Source organism: Pezoporus flaviventris, unplaced genomic scaffold, assembly GCF_033815535.1.
Source record: "Pezoporus flaviventris isolate CSIRO_AGI_PZ_B2104156 unplaced genomic scaffold, CSIRO_AGI_Pfla_v1 ptg000021l, whole genome shotgun sequence".
NCBI lineage: Eukaryota > Metazoa > Chordata > Aves > Psittaciformes > Psittacidae > Pezoporus > Pezoporus flaviventris.
Window position 1 is genome coordinate 10,741,095 of NW_026892569.1, and position 26,165 is coordinate 10,767,259.

General features: G+C 49.8%; 1 protein-coding gene across 1 annotated transcript; it reads left to right on the forward strand.

Annotated features, from left to right (window-relative positions):
• The first annotated feature begins 8,849 nt into the window (after nt 1–8,849).
• On the forward strand, nt 8,850–9,820 carry DNAJB8 (DnaJ heat shock protein family (Hsp40) member B8). Its single transcript, XM_061456219.1, has one exon. The coding sequence runs from the start codon at nt 9,043–9,045 to the stop codon at nt 9,772–9,774; it is 732 nt and encodes a 243-aa protein (XP_061312203.1). The 5' UTR covers nt 8,850–9,042; the 3' UTR covers nt 9,775–9,820.
• The last annotated feature ends 16,345 nt before the right edge of the window (nt 9,821–26,165 follow it).

The window sequence follows — 26,165 nt, forward strand, 5'->3', positions numbered from 1 at the left end:
TGCGCTGCTGTCCAAGCCAGGCAGAGAAATGCCTCCCAGTGAGTCCCCGGCCCAATCACGACCAACCGAGGCACTTCCAAACTCAACTGTTTTCCAGGGAATGTTTGCAAGCCACAGTTTAAAAAAGGAAAATCTTCCCCAAACCCGCGTGGTGCTGAGCAGCAGGGCTGCACCCAGCGGGGGTTCTTTAGAGGTATTTCCCCAGTCACACATCTGCCCCCACCAAGGAAAATAAACCAGTGCTTGAGAATTGGATAGTTCAGATGCTCACTGACTTAAATATTTCTCATTCAAAGTTTCTCCCTCCTTGTCTGAAGTGCTTCCCTCTGTGCTATGGAGATGGAATGGGTTGCCCAGGGAAATTGTGAATGCTCCATCCCTGGCAGTGTTCAAGGCCAGGTTGGACAGAGCCTTGGGTGAGATGGTTTAGTGGGAGGTGTCCCTGCCCATGGCAGGGGAGTTGGAACTGGGTGATCTTAAGGTCCTTTCCAAGCCTAACTATTCTATGAATCTATGTACTCACAGAGCACTAATGCACAGGGAGGAACCTGGCCCTTTTGAACCCCTCCTGGCCTGGCCAAAGCCAGGGAGAGGTTCTTCTCCCAGTGCTGAGCTCAGCCCAAGGACCTGCCTCCCCTGCTCCAGCTGCTGCTGGGCTCGGTGCAATGGAGCAAAGGTTGGGAGGTGGGGAGAGGGCCCTTAATAAAGATAAAATCTATTTCTAATGTCTATAAAAACCAAGCCCAAATTCCCAGTTACCTCAACGTGAGCGGTGGAGATGGGGTAAGGGAGAATGGAGTTATTTATTAATAGAAGGGCATTGCAATAGAGATCGGAGGAGATGATAAGGACCAAATGGAGGCATTTACAGAAATAATGCTCAGGAGGTTGTACCCGGTGTCTCAGCACCATGTCCTGCGGTCTCCCACTCCCCAGGAAGGGTGTTTTGTGGTTGCTGCATGCCCTCAGAGCCCTGCTGCCATCACTCAACCCATGCACCCCAGACCTGGCTCTCATTTCCACCTGGAAGTGGAGCCAGAAGAACAAGCACAGAAGGGGGGGGGGGTCCTGTTCTTGCTGGGTTTTTTGGGAAGCGGTGTGATGCCAATACACCCCCAGCTCACTCCGGCTCCCACCTTCACTCCCTGTCTGTGGTTTTAAATCTCCAAGGTCAGGAGCCTTAGAAATTCCATGATTCCACACTCCGGTCCCTACCATCCCTCCCGCAAAACGCAGAATTCACCTCCCCAGATTCCTCTCCGCCTCCTCTGTAACGCACACCTCTGCCCTCGCTTGGCAAGCGAACGGCGCCCACATTCCCACCCGCCTCTCCCGTCATTTGCCATGCAAATAACGAATGCTCCGAGAGCCCGACGGGCCGGCAGGGAAGGACAATTCCCGGGGTCTTCAGGGAGCCGGGATGGAGGGAGGGAGGAGCGCGACGCAGCGTGGCTGCGGGTGGCAATCAAGCTTTCCCACCGCCGCGCATCCCCCGGGAGCCGCGCGGCTCCTGTTGTGGGGAGGCAGCAGCGTCTCTCCCTGCACCTTGTTCATCCCCTTTCCCTGTGCTTCCCATCCCGGCCCCTCGGGAGCCCTGGGAACGCAGTGCCCAGTCCTGCTGCCCCTCTGTCCGCTGCCTTGCTGCACCGCAGCGCACGGAGGGGAGGGAGGAGAAGGGGAAACGTGTGTTTCGTTAATTGATTTTAGGGAAGAAGGAGGAAGCCGTGGCACTGTCACATTAATTAGTACAAGAGCTATTTGCAGCTATGAGCCACCTAAGATCAGTGGTCATCGCATTTTGGTGCTAGGGAGCAGAGGAGAAAGGTTTTATAAGGGTATTGTTTTGCTCTTGGAGCCTTCCTTGGAGGCTCCAGGTGTCCCTGCTTATTGCAGGGGGTTGGAACTGGATGAGCTTTGAAGGCCCATTTCAACCCAAACCAGTCTGGGATTCTATGTCTCTTTGCCCCACACAGAACAAAGCGGGAGCTTTGGGGCAGCTCTGGCCAGGCTTGCTCCCATGGCAAGGGCTGGCAGCTCCTCAGCATCACCCTGCTGCTTGCTGTCCCTGCCGAAACACGGCTGCAGCTCCAGCTCCCCCATCCCCACAAAGGTGTGAAGCCAGGCGGCTGACATGCTGGGTATCACCTCCGGGGATGCTCGTCCCCTTCGGTCCACTCTTGCCCTCCCTCCTCAGGGAGGCTGGAGGCTGGGGAGAGGCTCTGGAAGTCCCGGGTGTGGTTGATGGGGCTCAGATCCCCGATGAGATGGGAATGCCTGCTGCAGGCTGATAACAGGCACTGTCTGATGGGAAGGCTCCAGCAGCGCTCCCAGAGTCCAGGAGCACCTTTTGTTTCAGGAGATATTACCCCGCACACGCGCTCGCATCTGGATATTGATAAGCACGCCTGCTTATGCACCAACACAGCACAACATGCAGCCACATACCTCTGCATTCCTCCTCCCGCCCTCCTTCCCCCTTTTCTTCCACCCCCTTCCACCTTTATCTCCTTTTCATCTGCTCTTGCCTGTTAAATGTTATCTCTGCTTCTTGCTCAGAGCCGAGTCCCGGGGAAGGGTGGTTATGGGGGGTCACACAAACGGGGTGCTGAGGAATGGCAAACATTCTGGGTGGATTTGCTAAGTTTTTGAGGGGCTGGGGGAGGGAAGCAAGGGAAGATGGTCTCGCCAGACCAAAATGCTGCCAGATACACCTCAGTCAGGGTAGGAAAATGCAGCAATATATGCAGTGTGCTCCTGAGGCTGCTCAGGCAGGACCATGGCCACTGGGCACCTACAGACCCAAGTGTCAAGACCACCTCTACTGCAAGCCAGATTGAAAAGCAGAACAGCAGAAATGTGGCTCTTACTGTCATTAAAAATGATTTTAAAAGCACAGCCTCTTCCTGTCCTGTTGCTCATTCAGTAAAAGAAGATCTGCACAGTGAGTAAATGCCAGCAATACCCAACACAAGCACATGGAGTTATCAGGACTGCAGCAGCCACCCACCAAACCCATCCCCATCACACTTACTGTGCGCTGAGGGCTTGGTCCACTTGACTGGGGACAAAGACTTCCCAGAGCATCTTCTGGTGTGGCTCCAGGATTTGTGCCCAGCTCTCCTTGCTCAGTGTCAGCTCTGCTCCCAGCAGGACAGCAGGTTGGCACTGGGTGCTGCCTCCCCACATTGGCTTTAGTTAGGGCTCCTAGACCAAAAGCTATGTCTTTGGCACTGGCTGGACCAATTCGAGGAGCAGGCTGGTTTCCAGCTCCCCATCTTCCTAGGAAAAGAGGAGAAGCACATAATGCCAAAGCTGCTTTCATCTCTGGGCACATACCAGTCCATCACTACCACTGGTTTCTGGGCTGAAGCACTGACAGGGAGTCCACATCTCCAGATAAGCAGCAGACCCACAGTGTGCATGGGACAGCATCCCTGACCAGTCTGTACCTGTGTTTCCAAGTACCTGTGCACACACATGTGCACACAGCACTTTGGGAGCAAGGGCAGGACAGAAGGGCTCTTTGGAGTGTGGGTTTGAGCAATGGGAGCCAGGGCAGTGTGGCTGCAGCACACAACTCTCTGCAATAGGCTGCACACTGAATTTATGAGCTCTTAAGTCATCACATTCACAATTTATATTCTTCAGCCTTTTAATCTCCACAATAAACTCGGACTAAACCTTTGCTGAGCCAGTGTTGAAATTTCACTGTTCTCAGCAGCCCCATGTATAAGGTGCCCAAAGGCAGGACCAGAACGTGCTTCCTGATGGCTTCAGTGTGGTGTCTCTTCTCCAGTTCCCCACTCCCAGCAAAGTCATCAGTAATAGATCAGTCCCCCACTTGCCACCTTGACTGCCCAAGGCCCTCTTCTTTGATACACAACTAGCAAATACTGGGGGACAAACACAGTGGTGCCCTGTGATCCTGCCTGCCTTCTAGAGAAAGGGGATGCTGCTTTTCAGCAGGAGGCTTCAGGTCTGTGTGCACACCACCAGGACCCTCACCTAAGTTTTGTACCACTTAGGACTCCCCTTTTCCCCACAAACCAGCCTCACTGGTGCATTTTTACCCACCTAGAATTGCTTTACTTCAGAAGTCCACATTAGAAGAACCATCTCCAGAAGGTTTCCTGCTGGAGCAGTGGCTCTCAACAGGGACCAGTCTCTGAAGTGGGCATCTCCTTTGCAAACTGAGACCTAAAATTGAGATGAAATTAGCACTGATAAACCTACTACTGCAGGGAGGCCCTCCCTGCTTGGATGAACCCCATGCTTCCAGAATAGGGTGGCATCATTTCTGCAGAATGCTTGAGTGGCCTCAAATAACACACTGAACTGTCAGGCACAAACCCAAGCGATGGCGTGAGCCAGCACTGAAATAATGAGAAGCTGATCTACAGCTTTTCCCCTCTGGTTTATTAAATGAATGCTCCACATACCGCTTCCCACTGACTGGAGACAGAGAGAAAATCCCAGGGCAGTAACTCATCATCCTTTCTTCCCCTGCGAAGACTCAAGGCTGTGGCTATGTATGGATGTTGTGAAGTGATAAAGTTGCTGCGGCTTCACGCGTTACCCGGCCCCAGCTGAGCCATCTGACCGCGCTTGGCGCCCTGCAGCTGGGTGGTAAAACGTGTTCGCTCACGATGGGGCTGGAGCAGGTACCCGGCGGCGCGCTCCAGATAAGCACATGCTGCTGATAAGCAGGGCCTCATTCAGCCCCAGGACTCAACGGCTCGCAATGCAATCCTTGGCCCACGAGTCCCTCCTCTTTCCAAGTTGGAGCCCTCAGCCATGGAGCTGGGGATGGGAAACAGCTCTGGGAGAGCGGTCACTGTGGGGAGGGGAAGGAGGGTCAGGGGCCGTGCCAAAGAGGAGGAATAGCAGAAAGTAGTACAAGGACTTACCAGCCTTGTTTCCGAGTACAACCTCGGCATAGCCATGCCTGGACAAGGACAGTGCAGATGACACATGGAGATGACCCAGGCAATGAAACCAAAGTGCTCTGAATTCTGCTGGGGTCAGCGTGTGGATGCAAGTTACATCACTGTTTGAGCTTTCCATGACCAGAGCAAAGCCTTGCCCTGGGCGTGGGTCATGATCTAACATGAAACACATGTCAGGTCCATCCTTGACTCCAATGAGTGGGACCAGGCCCCCTTATTGACTTCGTACCTCAAAAAAGAATGGTTTCGTGAGGTTCCTGCCCCTCTCCACCACCCACAAGCTAGTTGTTTTCTTGCCTGAACCTTTATTTAGCCTCAAGCCCTAACATAAAGCTCAGAAACGCTGGATACAGAGCCAGCCCTCTGGTTCCTCCTTCAGCTCTGCCTCCCAGCCTCTGGGAGTCCCTCCCAGCCAGCACTCCCCAGAGCCACTCCATCTCCCATCCATCCCACAGCCACCCTCCATGCTGAGCCCAACACATGGGATCAGTGCACAAGTCACACTGACCCTCTCCTCCTGCCCATGGAGGTGGGAATCCACCTCATTTAAGCATTTTCTACTCAGCATTCACAGCTGCAAAAACAGCAGGCAAACTCCTGACTTCCCAGAACTAAACACCAAGCACCTCTCTGGTCCGTCCAGATGCTATGGGGGAGGCAGCTCTGTCTGTTTAGGACATATTCTCCTTATTAAGACATTGCCCTTATATTCTGAGAGGTGAGGAGACAGTCTTGGAGGCAGGTTTTCTATCTACTCTCTATTCTCTTGTTCTGAAGTCAGGCTCTCCCTGTTGTACCCCAGCAGGTGGTCAGCCCCAGTGCCCATTCCAGACTGAGCTCCCCAGGAACACAGCTCCAGGGCGAGTGCAGGGTCCCCTCTGAGGGGTCTGCCTGTGGGGAGACACCCGATGACAGCTTGACTGGTGGAGTGAAGCACGACTCATGTTTGCTTGGATAGGAGAAGGACTTGGAACAAATGTCTTGGACTTATGTTGGTTTAGGTAAAAGGACCCCAGCCTTGTCACAGGATCAATGAAGCTGGTGAGAAACCACTCGTGTAGGACCCCTGTGCCCTCAGGCCCTTTTAAAATAGAAGAAAACAACACAACAATAATAATAACAATAATTTTGGCTGGAAAAGACTTTTGAGATGATCAAGCCCAACTGTAAACCTAACGTTGACAAGTCCACCACTAAACCATGTTCCAAAGCACATCTACACGTCTGTTAAATACCTCCAGGGATGGTGATTCCACACTGCCCTGGGCAGCCTGTTCCAATGCTTTCAAGTGACAAAATTTATCCTCATATCCAATCAAACAATAATAGAAGAAAGTTATCACAACTCAGAGACGCTCCCTCCTTTCTGGACCAGGACGCACTGGGGTGCCAAGAGCAAGGTCAGGGATTGGGGCTGCAAGTTTGGGGTCTCCTGTGGTGGGTGACCGAAAACTTGGGATGTTTGCTGCTTGGTGCCTTGTGTTTTACCTCCCCATCCTGACCTGGCTGGCAACCCCTGCTCTTGCAGACCCCATGCCTGGGAAGGAAGAACAGGCTGGACGTGGCGGTGCCTGGAGCAGGGGACCTGGGTGACAAGAACTGCTGCATCCGCATCCATCTGGCATTCTGAAGCAGCACATGAAGGAAAAGGAAGGAGGGGGTGGGTAGAAGAGAAAATCCCAAAGATGCTCGGATAATAAGCACCATTAAGGTTAGTCTGTCTCATGATTGTTTCTTATTAAAAAGAGACTGTACTTTATCTGTGCAGGATATGCTGTTTGGATGAGGGAATTAGCAGAGTGACTGCCTCCATATCATCTAATTAGCAAAAATGTTGATAAGCAGATACAATCACATATGATTAGGATCCTTTTAAAAAGCCACTCCATTAATTAAATAGACAGAGAGGCCGCCTCCAGGCCTCGCGTGCCACTGATTAGAATACAAATATTTACACTAATCTCACCTCCATCAGCCATGGGACACTTTTGAGTATTTTTAGTGACATCAGATTACTATTGATTTTCATCCCCAATGTCAGACCATTCTGTTAGTATCTGAAAGTGCTGCCTTCAGTTTCGGATGCTTTAAATCATGTTAAGGGTTTATCTTAATGACGCTGCTGATAACCACTGTTCAGGTCACTTGTACTTTCTCTTCAAAGAACACAGTCTGGGCTGGTTTTTATTGTTTGTACTTGAGATTTAAGATACGAAAAACATTTCTCATTTCAAAGCCTTGGTTTCTAGGGATGGGGCTGCCAGGCTAGTTTGGGTCTAGTTACTAGATGTGGACATGTCACTCTCCCTTTCTCCCTGCCTCTCCCTGACCCTTTCTTTTTCCCTTGCAAACCTTTGGGCTCACAGCAGTGGCCTCTCTAGAATGGCTACTCATCTCCAACCCTGCTGCAGGCAGCAGACAGGTGGGCAGTGAGCATACTCCATTCAGGAATGACAGTCCTTACTTTTCAGACGGGTAGGATGCACTAAATCCAAGAGAGACAATCCAGTGCGGCAGCCGGTCCTAGATGGGCTCATCATCCAAAGCAAGGATGGGAGGAGATACTTTGCAAAGATGCAGCACAAGGCAGAGTCACCTCCTTCCTTCCGTACACAGCCCCACTCCCTGCCGTAGAGAACTGGCCTGAGACCCTCCACCAGGCTTTTCTGATGTCTCATTTTCCCTTCTGGGTAACAGAGAGTAGGGAACAGCAATTGCTCTGGAAATTTCTGCCAAGCATCTGCAAATGGACCACATCATCGCCCTCCTCAAATCCAATGGACAATCCAATAAAGACACCAGCCCAAATAAATGCGTTCCCTTGGTGAAGATTCAAGCAAAACAGTGAGCAAGCCATGAAGCCTTGGCTCTCCCTCAGTGCAGGAGCACTGGAAAAAACTGCTCCTCTGCAAAAGGAAGCAGAATCCAAGATTTCCCCAGCAAGGTGAGCCCATGGGTCCCTGAGCTCCTGGCTGCTTTGCACTTGCTTCAGCTCCAGCCTTACAGCAGTTTTTATCACCAGAATAGGACAGACACCTCCATACTACTGACACCTCACTGCCCAGTGAGAAAAACAGCAAAACAAAGCCTTACTCAAGACCTGTCGGCTCAACCACCTTTCTTCCTGCCTCTGTCACACTGTTTTCCTCAGGATGACATGCCTACCCCTTGGCTTCATGGCCCCACACATATGATGTATGTTAGGACAGCAGCCAGCTCATACGCTGCACATATGCTCTTTGGTCTGGCCGGCTTTTGACTTCTTCCCAAAGTGTGGGATCATGGAAAAGCGGGCAGTGATCTGCAACACATGCTGCTGTTAGTAGGTGTTTACGATGCCACGTTACACACAGATGAGTCCTCCTCACTGGCACTTCCTTGGAGACCTCCTTCATGCAATGATTCCCTGTGAAGATATTGCATTTCCCACAGGAATGGCCTATCCAGGGAACAGAAACAGATGCAGGATAACCCTAGACCGGATCATCAAAGTTCAGCTCCTCAGGCTGAACTTGTCTCTGTGGAGTTCATGAGGCATCCCTGTCGTACATGCATACACATTGGGGCAGATACCCAAACCAGCATGTAGAAAAGAGGCTGCTGCCATAGCGTGATGTGCCCCAAAGGGGTAATATGCCCTCATTACGTCCCTGCACTGCTCAAGAAACCACACCAGGTATCTGAGAATCATACATTTGGGCAGGTACAGGCAGCAAGTCACAAGTCACATCCATGACATCACAGCTACATCATGCAACTACAACATCACAAGCGTGATCTATGTCTAAAAGCATCGGGCCGGTGGAACCAGCTCCACCCTAGAACAGGTACAACAGAGCAACAGTTGGCTGAGCCCCCTCTAAGGTCACAATTCACCACCAGCAGCCTTACAAAGGAAGGACTCGGTTAAGCTGTGCTGCGGGGCCTCCTGGTGCAAAAGGACATCAAGGGATGAACTGAGCATCTACCCACCCCCGAGGAGCACAGAAGTAGTAGACTTCCAGGAGTCTCTGCACGCTGGTCACCCCTGGGCTTTACATCCTTCGTGGGTCAGAAGTACCAGGCATCTTCCAAACAGCCCCTCCTTTCCTTCGAAATGGCGGATTATTACGAAGTCCTGGGACTGAAAAGAAGTGCCTCGCAGGATGATGTTAAGAAAGCCTACTGCAAACTGGCACTAAAATGGCATCCTGATAAGAATCTCAACAACAAGGAGAAAGCTGAAAAGAAATTCAAAGCTGTTGCCGAGGCATACAGGGTTCTGTCTGACCCTCGGAAACGAGCGCTCTATGACAAGTCTGTTAAGGAGAGCAGATCCCACAGAGCAAGAGGTGCCACAGTGGGTGATAACGGCTTCTTTAATTCCCCTTGTGAATTCCATGATCTCAATATCTTTAGCAAAGCCTTTGGAGGACTGAATCCCCTTGCGCATGATTTCTGGGACCCCTTTCATAGCCTGAGATACGATGGAAACTGGCACAGGAAAAATGATAGAGGAGGAAGGTCCAACCTGTTTTCTGATTGTATGGAGTCATTTATGCAACAGAATTTATTCGGCCCCGGCAAGCAGCCCAAATCCACCTTTGCTGAGGACAGAGCTGGGACACATGTTATCAGATCGGTGTTAACCACTACTAAAGTGATCAATGGCAAGAGGATCACCACCCGGAGAATCATCGAGCATGGGCAGGAGAGAATAGAAGTGGAAGAAGATGGAAAGCTGAAGTCTGTGACCACCAGAAATTGTAATGCCCCCCCCGCACAAGCATTAGCTGCAAGCTGTGGTTTGTGCTCTCATTTTTCAATGGATGTGATCTACCACAAGTAGCATTAATAAATGCTGATTCATAAATAAATAACACAACCAATGCAGACCTCTCTGTGGTTGGGAACAAATACTTCACAGGAAAAGATCTGGAATTCTGCTAAACTAAGAAGTGGGACTTCTAACCCTGTGTAAGGTGATAGACAGTGCTTGCTCAGTAAATAGGTAGATTTATCTGAAAGCAACCTTGTTGGTTTGCATGAGTCCAAGCTGATATATCAAAAGGAGACAGGGTGTTTGATGGACAGGTAAGAGTGCAATATGACAAGCTATAGGTCTTGTTCCCACGCCTTGAAATGCCAGTCTTGAAGACTGCTAACTGGGAGAATAAAGAGTAGTGTGAATGCACAACTTGGAGGATGAGGGACGAATATCCTACCTCTGGTGTATAAGAAGATGCATTCTCATTGAAAAGTTTCTGTACACAGGCAAGAAAGTGGGGAGGTTGAGTGGGGCATGCAGAGCCTGGAGGAGAGGGGCTGGTGTAGGAAAAACCAGAGGCAGGAAGAAAATACCGTTCTTCACACTGGAGCAGAAAATGGGGGCTTTCTTGAGAATGCCCTGCGAATTATGACCACAGACCCTGATGGAAGCACTGTGGAGCTTGGGGGCTGAAAACGAGCAGGGAGAAGGTGAATTTGGCTATTGGGCAACCTCTGGTCGCTTTCTGCTTGGAGCCATTCAAACAAAAGAGAGCTAAATTCAAACCATGAGTAAACAGATTCCAGGGGGCTGAGTTTAGCTCCCTCTTTGTGCAAAGCTGGATGCGGGGACTTAGATGGTGCTTTACCATCCTCATTGTCTCCCTCGCAGCTGCAAGAGCCAGTTCACAATGCATTTCTTGCACAGCCTGCCAGCATGCTGCTTTCGTCCTCCACTGAGCTAAGAACCCGCTCCCCACGTTTCCGCCCTCCCCTGCGCTGACATGAACCGCTGAGCCTTGTTTTGTGCTTGGCCAGATCACCTTAGGCGTTTAAACTCTAACACGCCTCTTATGTTCGGTCCCACGCTACATCCCCTTGAGTTTCCCAGCTTGCCCTGCCCACTGATGTCTCCCTGGAGACTGGAACTAGCTTTCAGGGCCGTTTCCACTCCACTCCAGATTGCAATTGCTGCCTGCGTTTGGGCAGGTCTTTGCATCTGTTTCCTCTGCTGTAAAATGGGAATAACAGACTCGCGTGCTTTGAAGGAGACTGGGAGGTGGTGATCCTACTTGAAGGCTCCAAACATGAAGCAGAAAGTGAATAAGCCAGAACACTGCCACCCCTTCATAAAATAGTTTTACTTTTGAAAAGCAAAATGGAGCTGAAATGACCTTCCTTAGCAACTGATGCCATGCCCAGCGTGGGAAAACAGACCCAAACTGTGTTTGTTATGCTCAGGGCTGTGAAGTCCCTGCGAATCCCTCTCCCAGTAGGAACAAGACACAGCACTGGGAGGCAAGCAGCCGTCTGAGTGCAAGCTGGCTTCACAGAGGGAGGCCACCACTGATGGAAGCAGGGAAAGCCTTGGAGCAGGGACAAACCAGGTGCTCTGCTCCTCCGCAGCTCGGGAACCATCAGCAGTCCTGAGTCTGGGACTCAGGATACAGAGACTTAAGGGCCTTGGTATAGAAAGATCATTTTGATCAGCAGAAACACAAGTAAATATTTCTTCTGATGCTCTCTCTGTGGACACCGTGCTCATGTGAGGTGGCTTCTTGAATTTACCTTATGCTACTTTGAGGAAGTCCAAGGTAAAAACACCATAACAAACCCACAAACCCCCCAGACTGCACATTTTGGATCCGAAACTGAAATGGTCTTTGATCAAAACAACATGTTTTGAAATCTGGACCAGAGCTGAGTTCCCAGCTCCTCAACCCTTTCAGCTTGCTAGGGCTAAAGCTCTGCTTCAGCCTCATCTCTAATGGGATATTTTTATGTCTGCGCATCAGTATTTCCTGAGCTGAGATCAAGATATGCAGGTCTACACACATCTTGGACCTGTCTTGCCTTGGGTCGGCAATTCCCACTCTTGTATGGGTATCTAAGGCAACATCTAAGAGCAAGTTCTTCCTTTTCCCATCGCTACATCAGAGCATTCCCATTGCTGCGTGCGGCAGCATTGAGCTCCTGGGGCAGCTGTGGCAGCTGCCGCTACCAAAACCTGCTGTTAGGAATATGGGAACATGGGTAGGGAAGGGACCCAGCTCACTTGGTAAGTGTCCAGTCCAGGAGGAGCTGCACATCCTCTTCCACATCTCCCTGTGAGCTGCAGGCCACTAAACAACTTGCTGCCTTTCCTGAGATTAAAGGAACAAGAGAACCATAAAGGTCTGGTGGTAGGAGAGCAGGTCAGACTGGGTCAGCAGAGTCCTGCACACTGCGAGAGCAAGTAGTGTGCCAGGAGTACCCAAACCACCACGGAAACACATTGTGTCTTTGACAGAGAAATGAGCAGACCCCAGCAAACCTTGCCTTGGAAGGAAACCCTTGTCTGTCCCCAGCCATGGGATTAGAGTGACACTGAGGCTGCCAGTGGGACAGTAACACCTTCAAGGAGTTTTTGAAGCCGTTTCTCATGCCATTCAGCAGCTGCAGTGCCAGAGGAGGCAGCACCAGATGTCCAGCCACAGCACAGCCCAGGAGCCTTTGCCTCACCCAGTTCCAGCTCTCTGTTCCTCTTCCAGAAATGCATCTTCCCTCTAAAAGAGTGTATCTGGGGACCTTGCCTGGTCTTCCAGGTGTGTTTATGGCTGGAGGTGCTTGTGTGCACTTCCATGTGCAGTCTATCCACCTATGAGGACCACAGGTACCAGTGGCAGAGCCTTTTCCTCAACTGTGGATGGAAACCAGCTCCTCATCCTTCCAGCAACCATTAGACACAATGGGCTCATTTCAAGCACCAGCTCTGCTTGAGCACATCACACTGGGAGGCAGTTTGAAGCCTCCTGTTTGTCTGCAGCACCAAATGCAAGTGTGTGGAGAGGCTGAGGCATTATTTTATTAGCTGGCCCCACAACTACTTTAATGTGGACTGAGGCTGTAAAACCAAAACCATACATAAAAGCATTTGGAATTACTTCATAAAATACTAAATCACAATATTAACTGACTGACCTTTGCTCTATACAGACCTGCTAATTTTAGCAATTACAGCCAACAACTTGAACATATCAAGTGGGCAACTGTTTAACAATAATGACATCTGCTTGGAAAATCAAATTATGTCTAAACATCTTTAAACCCCCACCAGGGGATACCTGCTTTCTTTTTGCAACTGTTAGTCTCTGCCTAATAGGATTTTAAGCTTGCTGCCTGCTGCACACTGTGGTGGCAGTGGCCCCTCTCCCTGGAGTGGCAACAGCATTGCTGCCATCCTATTAAGCAAGGAGTGAGGATCTCTCCTTGGACAGTGATGGAAGCGATTTGGGTTTTGACAGCTTAATCTGATAGACGGGTGCATTAGCTGGATCCCTTCACTCCCCATGCCCTCTGCAGCTCCCCAAGGTTACGCGTGCTGGACGCAGCCAGGGCTGTGGACTGTTTCTCGGGAAGGATCTTGCTAGAAAAGATGGGCTTTGCAGCCATTGGTGCTTTCTGTGGGGTAAACAACATGAAGTTTCCTCCTGCAATGTCCTCAGACACAAACTAGTTTTGTTTTCTATGACCCTCCATTTCTTTCCTCTCTTTTCTCCCTTCTTTCCTCCCCTATCCCCAGCTACTTAAATCCCCCCCCCCCCCCCCCGCTTTGTGAGTGAATCTCCAACACTGAGATCTGTTCTGCTCTATAATGAGATCCCCTGAAAGAAAACAGCCATGCAGTGCCTTTTGCAGCCATATTTCAGGCCTGCAGGTTTTTCTTGCCAAGAGAAGTGACGTTAGAAACAAATGGGACCAGTGAGGAAGAATGAGCATGAGACCACCCAACTCTGCAATAAAGGACCCCAATGCAGACCATGATCCTCTACTATAGAATCAAAGGTCTTCATCCAAGCCCTCAGTTATGTTGCTGCAACGCCCTGAGCTCCACTGATCTGGCACCAGCCTCAGCTCCATGGTCCCACTCCCTCACCCACGGACCGCTCAGCACCCTGGACTGCGAGGCTATTGTAAGATGCTTGAATTGAGATACAAGAACAGAATATTTCCGTCCCTTCTCCTCCCTCTCTCTGCCTCCCCGGCCAGCCTGGCTCTTTTCTGATGGAGCGTGCAGCAAAATCACAATCACATGTTTGTAGCAGTAGGAGGCCATTGGCATGGAAGCGGCTGTGATGTCACTACAAACATTTCCACCCTATCCCATTTCTCCAGAACAGTCTCTGTTTTTATGACCCCATCCTGAGATCTGCAGGAAATCAAATTGTCCTGGTGCTATTTTGAGCGCTGGTGTCATGGCATCAATCTATAACGATGCGGTGTCGAGCCGGAGAGGCTCGAGCGCTCTGCCGCGGTGTCACAGCCGGTTTGCTCCGAGCAGCTCTTGGGCTGGATCACAGCCCTGCGGGTGCTTGGGACACGTTTGCTGTGCCAGCGGGATGAGCCGCAGGGACAGCCCACGGGGCACGTCTGGATTTCATCCCTTGGCAGCTCCCACCCCCTGTTAGAGGTTACCAGCTCTGTGGTACCAGAGGGCAAACACACACACAAGCCATGTGCGGCTCCCACAGCAGGGCACATTGGATGGATGCACGAGTGCCCAGGGGTTGCATGTGAGAGAAGACATGAGCATGGTTGCAAGGCAGTTGTGCAAGGCAAGGGGAGATGCAAGCAAGGGAGGGAGAGATTTAGGGACAGACCGACACTGGCAAGGTGGCTGGGGCAAGAAATCAAGTGGCAATCTGTTCGAAACGGGGAGAAGCAGCATCAAGCAGATACAAGTTCCTGTCTAAACTAGGATTACCATCTACACAGAATGAACTGTGGGTTAGATCCCAAACTAGAGATTCAAACAGTGGTTTAGATCCCACTGTGCTCATGAAATGCTTTCCATCAACATGTATCCCTGCAGACTGGAGCTCTCCTTTGTGCTCTTGTCTCACAGGGAAGAATCAGGCCCTGAGACATGTCTTGGTAATTAAGCTCCAGCGGCATCCTTACCTGATTTACCTCCTGCACCCAAACCTTATCTTCTCCTCAAAGCACATCAGATATAACACGCAGCATACACAAAACACTCCTGAACTGAGATCTCCAACAGAAGCAACAACATCTGCAGTAGAATTTTATCTATTGGACAGAGAGCTCATCCTGGAAGAACTTAAGACAGCCCAGAGTCCCCTGGAGCGCAGCAGGAACAAGCACTGCTTTGACTAAGAAAAGCAGTGGAAGAGACGCGGTGGTGGCTCCTAGAGAGCAAGAGAACATGGGCTGCTTCTCAGAAAGTGTAGTGGGAGCTTCCCTATTATTTGTCCTCACATAAGGGACAAGGCAATGCCATAAATGTAAAGATTTTGGAGAAGGGTGCAGGTTTGGACCCTGCGTTAAGATCAGAGCTCCTCCAGGAGAAACATCCCTTCACAGGCTATGCAATGGAAAGTTAGAGCCTCTTTGCAAAGGCAGAAGAGAGCCTAGTGACAGAGTTTGAGTATCTGAAGGCCTCTATGAAGCATCAAGTGCTTGTGTGTTTGCTTTCTATAGCACCAGAAGATACACATGCTACAACCCCAGACAGGGAAGGGCATTAACTGCTGCAGCACATTATGAAACTCCACTATCCGAGCTCAACCTCACCAGAACTGGATGGGATCCTTTATTTACCTTTAGCCATAACTGCTAAACCCCCTGCATCCAAAGGAGCCAGCGCTGAGACCAGATAACCTCCCTCTAAACTCCTGCGTGGGGAGCATCAGTAAGTGGGGACAGCAGACTGGCCTGAGACGACACGCCAATTCCCATGAAATTGCTGGGTCTTTATTCATCTCCTCTCTGCAGCTTTCATTTTCAAGCCCTCCTTTATCTTTGGCTATGATTAGCGCTCAATTGCATGCACCTTTGGTCACCCTCCAAAAAGCACCAGGCGAAGGAGCTCATGGGACTTGAATACCACCCACTTCTGAAGCATTCAAGAAAGTTCTCTACTGTTTGACTTCAGTATCTGCTTTCCCATCTTCCATGGGGCTATGCCCTGTAACTCTCTCTCCATGGCTGGCAGAACTTTGCGCCCTTCCTTCCCCAGGCTCAGACCTCCCTGGTGCCATTACAGACAGCTCCTCACTTTCCCATGCCCTTGATCACTCAGCATCTTGGCTGGGTGATGCAATCCACCCTTCCCAGCTCCTCCGCTTCCTCACTTCACCCTGAATTCCTCTCACCTCGCACCAACGCCTTCCAGGAGCCGCTTGCTTTCCTTCCCCCTGCTGCTTGCTAATGCTTTCCTTCCCACTTTGGACACTGCACCCCTGTAAATAGTTCCTTGGATTGCTAGGCGAAGAACCTGGCTTCTTCCCACCACCCATGATGACATGAGGAAAACACTCAATGGTGTTTCAGCAGCTGCAGAATGAGGCCCAGCAGCACCAAGTGACTTGGCAAGGAGTGACACCGGTGTTACAGACACTCCGGCATGGTCAGAGCGAGGAGCCCGTGTGGGGTGATAACACTTGTTTAACCTTATTTTATTATTTCATTATTCCCTCTCTGTGGCTCCTCCAGAATGAACGGGGGGTTTATTGCTGGGGTTAAAAAACACCAATTTGCATTACATCCTGGCTCCTACTGTAATACTTCAGCCTTGTTTCTCTCTCGTCCCCTCTCCAGAACAACTGATGCTATCACAGCCTGATTTAATTTCAAAGACGGATTGTGATTTGGCAGTCGGGGGAAAAAAAAAAAGAAGCCAAGTTAATCAAAAGTCACCATCTGCTGCGTTGCCATGGGGATATTCCTCCCCAATAAATGTGCTCTTTGCCAAAATCACAGATAACAGCACTATAAAGGGTGGGAGGTGGAGGGGGGGGGGGGAATCAAAGAAAGAAGTTCCGACACTAGGGGGGAAAAACGAAAGAGAGAAACGAGGGAGAAACAAGAGACAGAAGAAGTGGGAGAGAGAAAGGAGCATGGGCTACTGAGGGAAAATGATGGATGGACTGAAATAGGGAGAAGGAGCAGGAAATCAGAGAGACTAACCACCATCTAAGGGTGACAAAGTGATGGAGGGAAACAGACAACTGGAAAGGAGGAAAGAGGAGAGACACCTCGAGACACTCTGCTGCCTGAGATACCAAACCAAAACAAGCAGAGATAAGAGAATTGCCCTCAAAGCCTTCTCTCTGGGGAAGGGGAGAAAACTGGAGCATCAGTGAGAACTCCCAGGGATGCTGATTGGAGCTCAGGAAGAGATCTTACCGCTATTTGCATCTCAGTTACCCAAAATAAATCCCTGGATGGAACAGACAGTGACACGTGGGGATGAGCAGGGTCAGGATGCTGGTGCTCCAGCAGCCCGGATGCACTCAGGGCCCCATGGTGAGCTGGAATGGGTTGAAATGCTGCAACACGGTACCAGGACCTGGTGGGCTAAAATACAATTTATCTGGAATTGAGCATCTTCAATCTGTCCTGTCTGAGGCAGCAGAGGGGCAGGAGCCAGTAGTTCAACAGCCATTGTTGGCTTTCATTTCCCCTTCTGATACTGGTAGCAGTTTGGGATATGGAATATAAGGGCAAAGAGTGCATCTGTGCAGGGGGTCACTGCTGTGTCCAGTGCTCAGAGGGGCCTGGCTGGGCTCCAGCAGCACCATGCACAGGCACTGGGTAAGGCACTCAGCCAGAGAGAAATGGTGTCACCTAATATGAAATGAGTAAAAGCTGTCCAATTTTAGGTCACAATGTGCTGGCTGACCCCTGACCCTCCTTAGAGTGTTGCTTGTGTGTGTTGAGTGCCCCTATTAACCCCCAGCAGCTAACGGAGACGTGGGAGGCATCCCATGCTCCTGCCCAAGCCTAGTGGGAGCTAAGCAAAGGGGTCACCTAGCACCCACACCAGTAAGATGGGATGAATTATTCATAACAGAGTTACCACAAGCCTTTTCCTTTCTCCTCCCCTGATGAAGAATAATCCTGGAACAGATCACAGGCTGCATGAATTCTTCACTCAAAAAATAACTGAATGATTACTGCATGAACTTGTTTTGGAGTTCAATACTAGCACTGATAAGAGTCGCTGCAAACAGAATGGCCTATCCAGGGAACAGAAACAGATGCAGGATAACCCTAGACCAGATCATCAAAGTTCAGCTCCTCAGGCTGAGCTTGTCTCTGTGGAGTTCATGAGGCATCCCTGTTGCACACGCATACACCTCGGGGCAGATATCCAAACCAGCATGTAGAAAAGAGGCTGCTGCCATAGGGTGATGTGCCCCACAGGGTTAATATGCCCTCACTACACCACACTTCCCTGCACTGCCCAAGGTATCTGAGAATCCCACATTTTGGCAGGTACAGGCAGCAAGTCACATCCATGACATCGCAGCTACATCGTGCAACTACAACGTCACGCGCTTCCGCCCTCCCCTGCGCTGACATGAACCGCTGAGCCTTGTTTTGTGCTTGGCCAGATCACCTTAGGCGTTTAAACTCTAACACGCCTCTTATGTTCGGTCCCACGCTACATCCCCTTGAGTTTCCCAGCTTGCTCTGCCCACTGATGTCTCCCTGGAGACTGGAACTAGCTTTCAGGGCCGTTTCCACTCCACTCCAGATTGCAATTGCTGCCTGCGTTTGGGCAGGTCTTTGCATCTGTTTTCCCTGCTGTAAAATGGGAATAACAGACTCGCGTGCTTTGAAGGAGACTGGGAGGTGGTGATCCTACTTGAAGGCTCCAAACATGAAGCAGAAAGTGAATAAGCCAGAACACTGCCACCCCTTCATAAAATAGTTTTACTTTTGAAAAGCAAAATGGAGCTGAAATGACCTTCCTTAGCAACTGATGCCATGCCCAGCGTGGGAAAACAGACCCAAACTGTGTTTGTTACGCTCAGGGCTGTGAAGTCCCTGCGAATCCCTCTCCCAGTAGGAACAAGACACAGCACTGGGAGGCAAGCAGCCGTCTGAGTGCAAGCTGGCTTCACAGAGGGAGGCCACCACTGATGGAAGCAGGGAAAGCCTTGGAGCAGGGACAAACCAGGTGCTCTGCTCCTCCGCAGCTCGGGAACCATCAGCAGTCCTGAGTTTGGGACTCAGGATACAGAGACTTAAGGGCCTTGGTACAGAAAGATCATTTTGATCAGCAGAAACACAAGTAAATATTTCTCCTGATGCTCTCTCTGTGGACACCGTGCTCATGTGAGGTGGCTTCTTGAATTTACCTTATGCTACTTTGAGGAAGTCCAAGGTAAAAACACGATAACAAACCCACAAACCCCCCAAACTGCACATTTTGGATCCGAAACTGAAATGGTCTTTGATCAAAACAACATGTTTTGAAATCTGGACCAGAGCTGAGTTCCCAGCTCCTCAACCCTTTCAGCTTGCTAGGGCTAAAGCTCTGCTTCAGCCTCATCTCTAACGGGATATTTTTATGTCTGCACATCAGTATTTCCTGAGCTGAGATCAAGATATGCAGGTCTACACACATCTTGGACCTGTCCTGCCTTGGGTCAGCAATTCCCACTCTTGTAGGGGTATCTAAGGCAACATCTAAGAGCAAGTACTTCCTTTTCCCATCGCTGCATCAGGGCATTCCCATTGCTGTGTGCGGCAGCAATGAGCTCCTGGGGCAGCTGTGGCAGCTGCCTCTACCAAAACCTGCTGTTAGGAGCTCAATACTAGCACTGATAAGAGTTGCTGCAAACTGACCAGAGGAGCACAACTCCATGTTGCCCATATCCAACAGTCAAAAACTCTGTAGAAGCTCTTCCCTTTGCTCCCACTTCCTCCCCACGTCAAGAGATGCTGTAAAAATCACAGGCCTTAGAACAGTGTTGGATATTCTTCTCTGTACAATCCTTTCAGAGTACTGGGGTCACACTTCCATCCTTCTCTGCTCAGCTGCAGAAGTGTTTTGTGTTGAAAGAAAGCTAAGACCCTCCCATCAATGGCTCCAGGAGTTGGGATTTAGCAATGTACACTAGTGTATGTCCTACAAGAGCATTAATACCAGTTGAACGTATAAACATGGAAAGAGATGGGCAGTTGGAGTTAATTAATTTAAAAATGAGTATGGGAGTTACTGAGTAACATTTGTCAGAGCAGCTTTGGTGAAGACCAGAGGTATTGGGTCCTCTGAGCTCAAACAGCCTCACCGGTGTGAATGGGGACAGACAGGCTGTCACAGCACTAGAGTTCCTGTACTCCAGAGCCCATCCTCCCCCCACCACCTCCAGGACCCCCAAAACACCTTACCTGAGCCAGGCAGCATCCAGGGAAGCAGACATGGCCATAGCAGTAACGGGGCTCTTCCACTCCCAGCATCTTTCCTCTGGTGGCACAGTGGAACTCACCCATGGCCGGAGCTGAGGGAAAGTCCAGCAAGTTGTCCAAAAGCCTCATTATCCTCTGCAGATGCAGGATGGTGCCTGCAGGGAGCTACTGGGGCTGCTCTCCATGTGGGATAGCTTTCAGGCTAAAGACAGGCCCCAGCTGTGTCACCCCCACAACAGGGTCCCTGTAAGAGAAGATGGAAGAAATGAGCTGAGAGTGAACTGACCTACAGATGGGAGAGACAGCATTGATGTGGGAACTGGAGAACCTGAGGGCAGAAGAAAAAGGGGGAAAATCAAGTAATGAAAGCATGAGATGGAGGGAAAGCTCTCTGGAATGGGCAGTGAGGGCTTGTGAAAGAGGCAGAGGATGAAACCACACAGACTGGAGAAATGCTTCTGGATAGTGTAAGCACGAGATGCATGAAGACCCACATTCACATCCTGCTAGCATAGAACGTAGGACATGGGGTTAGATGGCAGAAGGATGGGACTAAGAAAGCCTCCAGAGGAAAAGAACCTTGAAAAACAACCTGGCACATGTATGTGAAAGGTTGAAACTGCAGCAGCACCAAGTGAGGGATGCCCCATTGGCAGCACCATGCGGCAACGGCCACAGCACCCACTGGGAGAGCCAAGAGGATGGGGACATTAGCAAAGCAAAGAGCTAAACCAAGCAGCATCATGAAAAACAAAGCCTCCATCACCACCCTGCCTGTATCACCTCTCACTTCCCGCTCCTGCCTCCCCCGTCCTCTCACTGGACTGTTACAGCATTTTACACAGTGGGAAGGAGGGGAGCTCCAGCAGAAAGGGCATAAATAGGGAAACAGTGAAGATTTGTTTAAAACTAGAGAATTTTGTTAAACAAAACCTTTTCCTGTGCAGTCAGCTTATTGCTATTACCATACTTCTTTCCCCACCCCAATTAAAGAGCAAATTATACTTATCAAAGAAAAGAAGGTAAAGAGAAATCTGAAAGGCTCTGAGAAACCTTTAATTATTAGTATAGTGGCATGAAAAGCTGTTGAGCCCCTTAGAAACATACATGGCCAATTATCAAAAAATATAAGAGATGCAGAAAGAAAGGTTTGTCTAATAAGTCTGAATCGCAGGGCCATTTAGAACATCAGTGTTAAAGCATTAGAGTTAAATGGAAAAGTAAAAAGGGGCTGATGGTTTTAACTATTTCACAGGAGGACAAGAGGTTGATACTGATAAGACAAGCAGTATAGTCAAGTTAATTATCTGCGGCCCTTGGTGCACAAAGCTTTTTGAGCTGGTGATTAATAGAGATAAACCATTCAAACCCCACATTTCTAAGGTGAATGAAGATGGCAGAGGAGCTGCACAGCCCTAGCATACTAACTACTGCAACAGCAATGGCCCCGCTGCTGCCGAGGGTACCAATGGGTTTATCCCACCTGATCTCCTCCCAGCAGCAGGGAGGTTTGGGAGGTATGGAGAAGGGCTGGTCACCCAAACATCCCCAGCACCCCTGGGTGTTTGCTTCATTGGAGGTGGCCGGGGCAGCTTCCCTTTAACTAATAAAAGATATCTTTATGAAATGCTGCAGCATGACCTCTGGTTGGAGATACTTACATACAAGTACTTAATGCCACGCTGATCCTCTTGTGCTGCATTAGCTGCTGGTCCCAGGTCTGCTTGCTCCTATGTATGTGCAGAGGACCTCTCCTTCAGCTCCTCATCCCACAGCTCAGGCAGAAGTATTGCAACCTCCTTGGACCAGGGGTCAGTGGAGTAGAGAGGGGTACAAAGTGCTTGAAGATATGAATTCTGTTTCACAATCACAGGGTACCTGCAGGGAGAATGGGAATAAGTTATGTGGTCTGGTGCTTCTGTGGGAACTGGGGAACAAAGATGTGGATGCAGGACTGACTCGGCCCTTCAGCTTTCTGAGGCAGAGAAATCAGGCACCATGAGGTTTATCATGCTTGAGTCTGGCAGGTAACACCTAAAAATTGGTGAGCCCGGATGGACAATCAAGAGACATCCCCATCTTACAAGGTTTCCAGGCAGATCTCCAGACCAAAGCAACTCAGCCATGCTGCCACAACAGTCCTAACCTCCATCTCTGGGATTTGGGTCATTTTTCCAACTGAAGAATTCCCATGAGATTTCCAGTACTTTCTGCTGGGCCCCCCTAGATGCCACAACTGCTGGTTTTCCTCTTCTGATGTTTCAGTGTTTCTCTCTTGAGCCCAGCAGCAAAAATGAAAAGCAATCGGGAGGAACGGACTCCATTTCTAAGCTTCACAAACTACGTGGTGCGTAAGTTTCCAGCTCGATTTGAATTCTAGGATGACTTTGGGGTTGGCTGTTATTTTCTCTGCAGTGGTTCCCTTGTCCTTGATAAGTTTGGAAAGGCAGCTCCGCTTCAGCATCTGCAAACAAAAGAATCTTGTATTTTTGGCCAAACTAAATTGAATAAATTTTGCGTTTGTTAATTGCATCCAGGCCAACCTTGCGCAGGGCCAAGTTTCAGCCCAGTGGGATTTGCACATGGCCGGGATACAAGCTATTGTAAATGGGGATCCCTGAAGGAAAAGCTGACAGATGGTGATTCTAAAAATGTTTGTCAGAGCCAGCCTTTGTGACACAGAAACCCCATAGCCAAGGGGGTCCCTGGGTTGGAGAGATGGTTCTGAACTGTATGGAAGGCTGGGGGAGTTTGCTGGTACTGGGGAAGTTTGACTGGGCCTCTTCTTGTTGCTGCCAAACCCGTTTCCATAGACCCCCTCTCTCTAAGATCTGGTTGTTTGAATAAAGTGGAACTTGGATCAATGCTGCACCTGGTTTTCCAACTACATATTCCAAAACCACTCCGATTTCCATGCTATAAAATGGGACCAAGATGGACACAGTTTATCCAAGCTCCATGGAAACCGAGTGGGGTTAGTCTGGCTTGTGCATCAGCATTTTGGTGCTGGGATCAACACCAAAACTCATTGGCCTGTCTTCCCTATTAGCACCACTTTTATTCTAACTAGATGACTGTGTTGAATGCCTGGACCAAGAAGGGTCCCATCCAGCCCATGAGCAGTACGCAAGGAAGTTTCTCCTTGTGATTTTCTGGTCAACCACCGCAGATCCAAATGTTTCCAAGCAAGGAGGAGAAGATCCAGAAATGAATTCCCGTGTTGGTTGCATTCATAATAGCAGCATCCCAAGATACCAGCAGCTTTCCCAAAGGGCTCTGCATCAGACATCAGGCTTTTGCTGTCAAGTTTCACCCTTGGAAACAACAGGTCTCTCCCTTCCCTTGCTCATCCTCATCAGTGTCAAGTTTCTGCGGCTGCCGAAAAAATGGGTTTCAGTAGCTTGATGCAAAGCACTGGGAGAGGAGTTAAATCAGGGTAATGTGCCAAGAGTGAGCTCTGCCCCACAGCTCCTGCGGGTGCGAGGCTGGAGAGTGCCTGGACCAGGCTGGAGCTGTACAAGCACCCCAGTCACCTAGGGGTGAGGGTGCTGGCTCCAGGGCGGCAGCAGCGGCTCCAGCGGGGTTAGGAGGCCCTCGCAATCAAGTTCAAATTACACATCAGACACTCGTTCCCCGGCAGCCTCCAGACACCAGCTGCTGGGTCTTAGACCAGGAAAGCCTTTCCCGACCGGCGCAGGTGGCGAGGCTGGAGCACGCCGAACACCAGCAGCCCCATGGCCATCCCCACAGGGGCAGCACCAGCAGCCCTCTAAGCACGCTCTGCATCCCTTTCCCCTCTGAGGGTGGAAAAGGACCAGAGCAGTTTGCTTATTGCAGCACAGGGGACCACGAGAAGCTCTCCTGATGCGTTCACATGGGGTGTGCAGCCCCAGTGCCATGCTGCACACAATGTACTGACCATCCTTGTCTGCTCCCTGAATGCACCAGCTCTGATGTTCAGCAACGCTGGTACAGAAATCTCATAGAATCCCAGGCTGAGTTTGGGTTGGAAAGGACCTTAAAGCTCATCCAGTTCCAATCCCAGAATACATCACCCTGAGAATTGCTTGTGCTTCCTTCCAAAACCCCCAGCTTTTCTGCAATGTGCTCCTTGGCACTATTATCTATAACCAAACCAGCACACAAATCCAGACACCCTGTTAGCTCCTTCAGCAACTAGGCAAATCATTTGGCTTGAATTACTTATTAAATGAATCCTGCTTTCTCCCTTACTTGCAGCAAGTAAAGAGGCTGCAATGGTCTGGAGACATCAATTTTCTGCAACTCATTTTTTGTCACTTGCATCACTCATTGCAGCATTTGTCATCTCAAAACTGACGTCTAAATTCATCTGGCTCTCAGTGAATGTACCTGTCACATGCTTGGTTATACCCACTTCGGGGGTCAAAATGCTTAGAAAACCCCATTAAATACAGTTTAAAACTGGCTCCCACCCCTCAACATTCTCTACCATTAGCCTATATTATCTGTTGCCAGTCATATTCATATACATATATAGGTACGTGTACGCCAGGATATTAAAATGGAAAGTCAATGTAAAGAGGGAACAGGCTGAGCAAATACATTCACCATAACTTCATGTCAGATGACTGCTTGATGCATGTTTTTTCTCTTATGTCCCTGCAATTACAGATGGAAAATGAAAGAAACAAGAACTTATCTAAAAGATACCCTTTTACAGGGATAGAAAAGCAAAGTTCACAACTATTTCAGACGTGAAGATAAACATTCGGGGGAAAAAAGAAAAGGAAAGAAGAGAGAAATGGGCCATTGAAATCCTCAAGTTTAAACAAGAGGAGGCATTAAACAAGAAAACCAATCTTGCCTCTCGGGGGAGCTCACCTTGTTGAACCCTGATGGCAACACAAGGCTCCGCACAGTCCTTTGGCTCCTGCCAGCTTACAAGATCCTGAAAAAAGAGCCTGTTCCCTAAAAAAACCCTATGAATTCACTGGGGAAAGGGCTGTTTCTCCAACAAAACCCCCACATAAACAGGGCTTCTTCTAGAAGCTTGAATTGCGTTTAATCCTCTTTCTGCACAAGACATCTATTGCAGAGACACTCACAAGGGAGGCTGGAGATGCACAGCCCGGTGGTGACCATCACTGCTGCTTTTGGGCTGCACACGCTCAGGGCAGCAGAGAAGGGCTTGGCAGGCAACAGGGCTTAGGAGCAGTGTACCCAGGGCTGGCACAGCACAGGATGGGGACCCTGAAGGAGCTCAGTCCTGCTAGGAGCAGAGTCACTTTGCAATAGGCACTGCAACAACATTAGAAAATGTATCCAGGATAAAGCATTTTATTTGGAGCAAGAATAACTGAATGCTGGGGTTTTGGCAGAGCAGTCATGGAGGAGCATGGAAGAGGCAGGCAGAGTGTCCAGCACAGCCGTTCTGCCCCAAATACCAACAAGATTTTGATCAAGGATAACACGAGCCCTCCAAAAAAATCCAGTGTTGCAAGTTTGCTCCTATCTCCCTGCCTGCCTTGGTTATACCCTTCAGGCAGGACACTGCTCCTGAGCAAACTCTTACCTCACCTATCATTTTCTGGTGGGCTTGACTTGATCACACTACTGCAAAGGTCACTTATTAGCTCTTCTCTGCGTTACACCTCCTGACTTGAGTCTTTGCTCTGTTATGGCTGATGGCACTCCCAAAGCAGCCATGAACACCCAACTGCTTGTGCTGTCACATCAGGGGAAGGCCTTGCTCTTGCATGGCCATATCTGGAGAGGAAATGATATAACACAGTGGTGACGTCTCCGTGGAGATAAAGCATTGCTCAAAGTAAAATCAGGCTGCTTCAGGTTTCTGCTATTTATCTCCCCTGCCAGCCATTTGTTAGGAATTTATGCATGGCCCGTAGTCACTGTTGACTCACCTTCTCTCCTTTGCTTTTAATCACTCTTCTCACAGCACAGGAAAGGTGAAGCTCCCCTCACACCTAAAGCAAGACTGGTTGGGAAAGCACACTGGTTAGGAAAACAATGGGCACATCATCCTCCTGCAGGCATCCTCCTCCGTGGGAC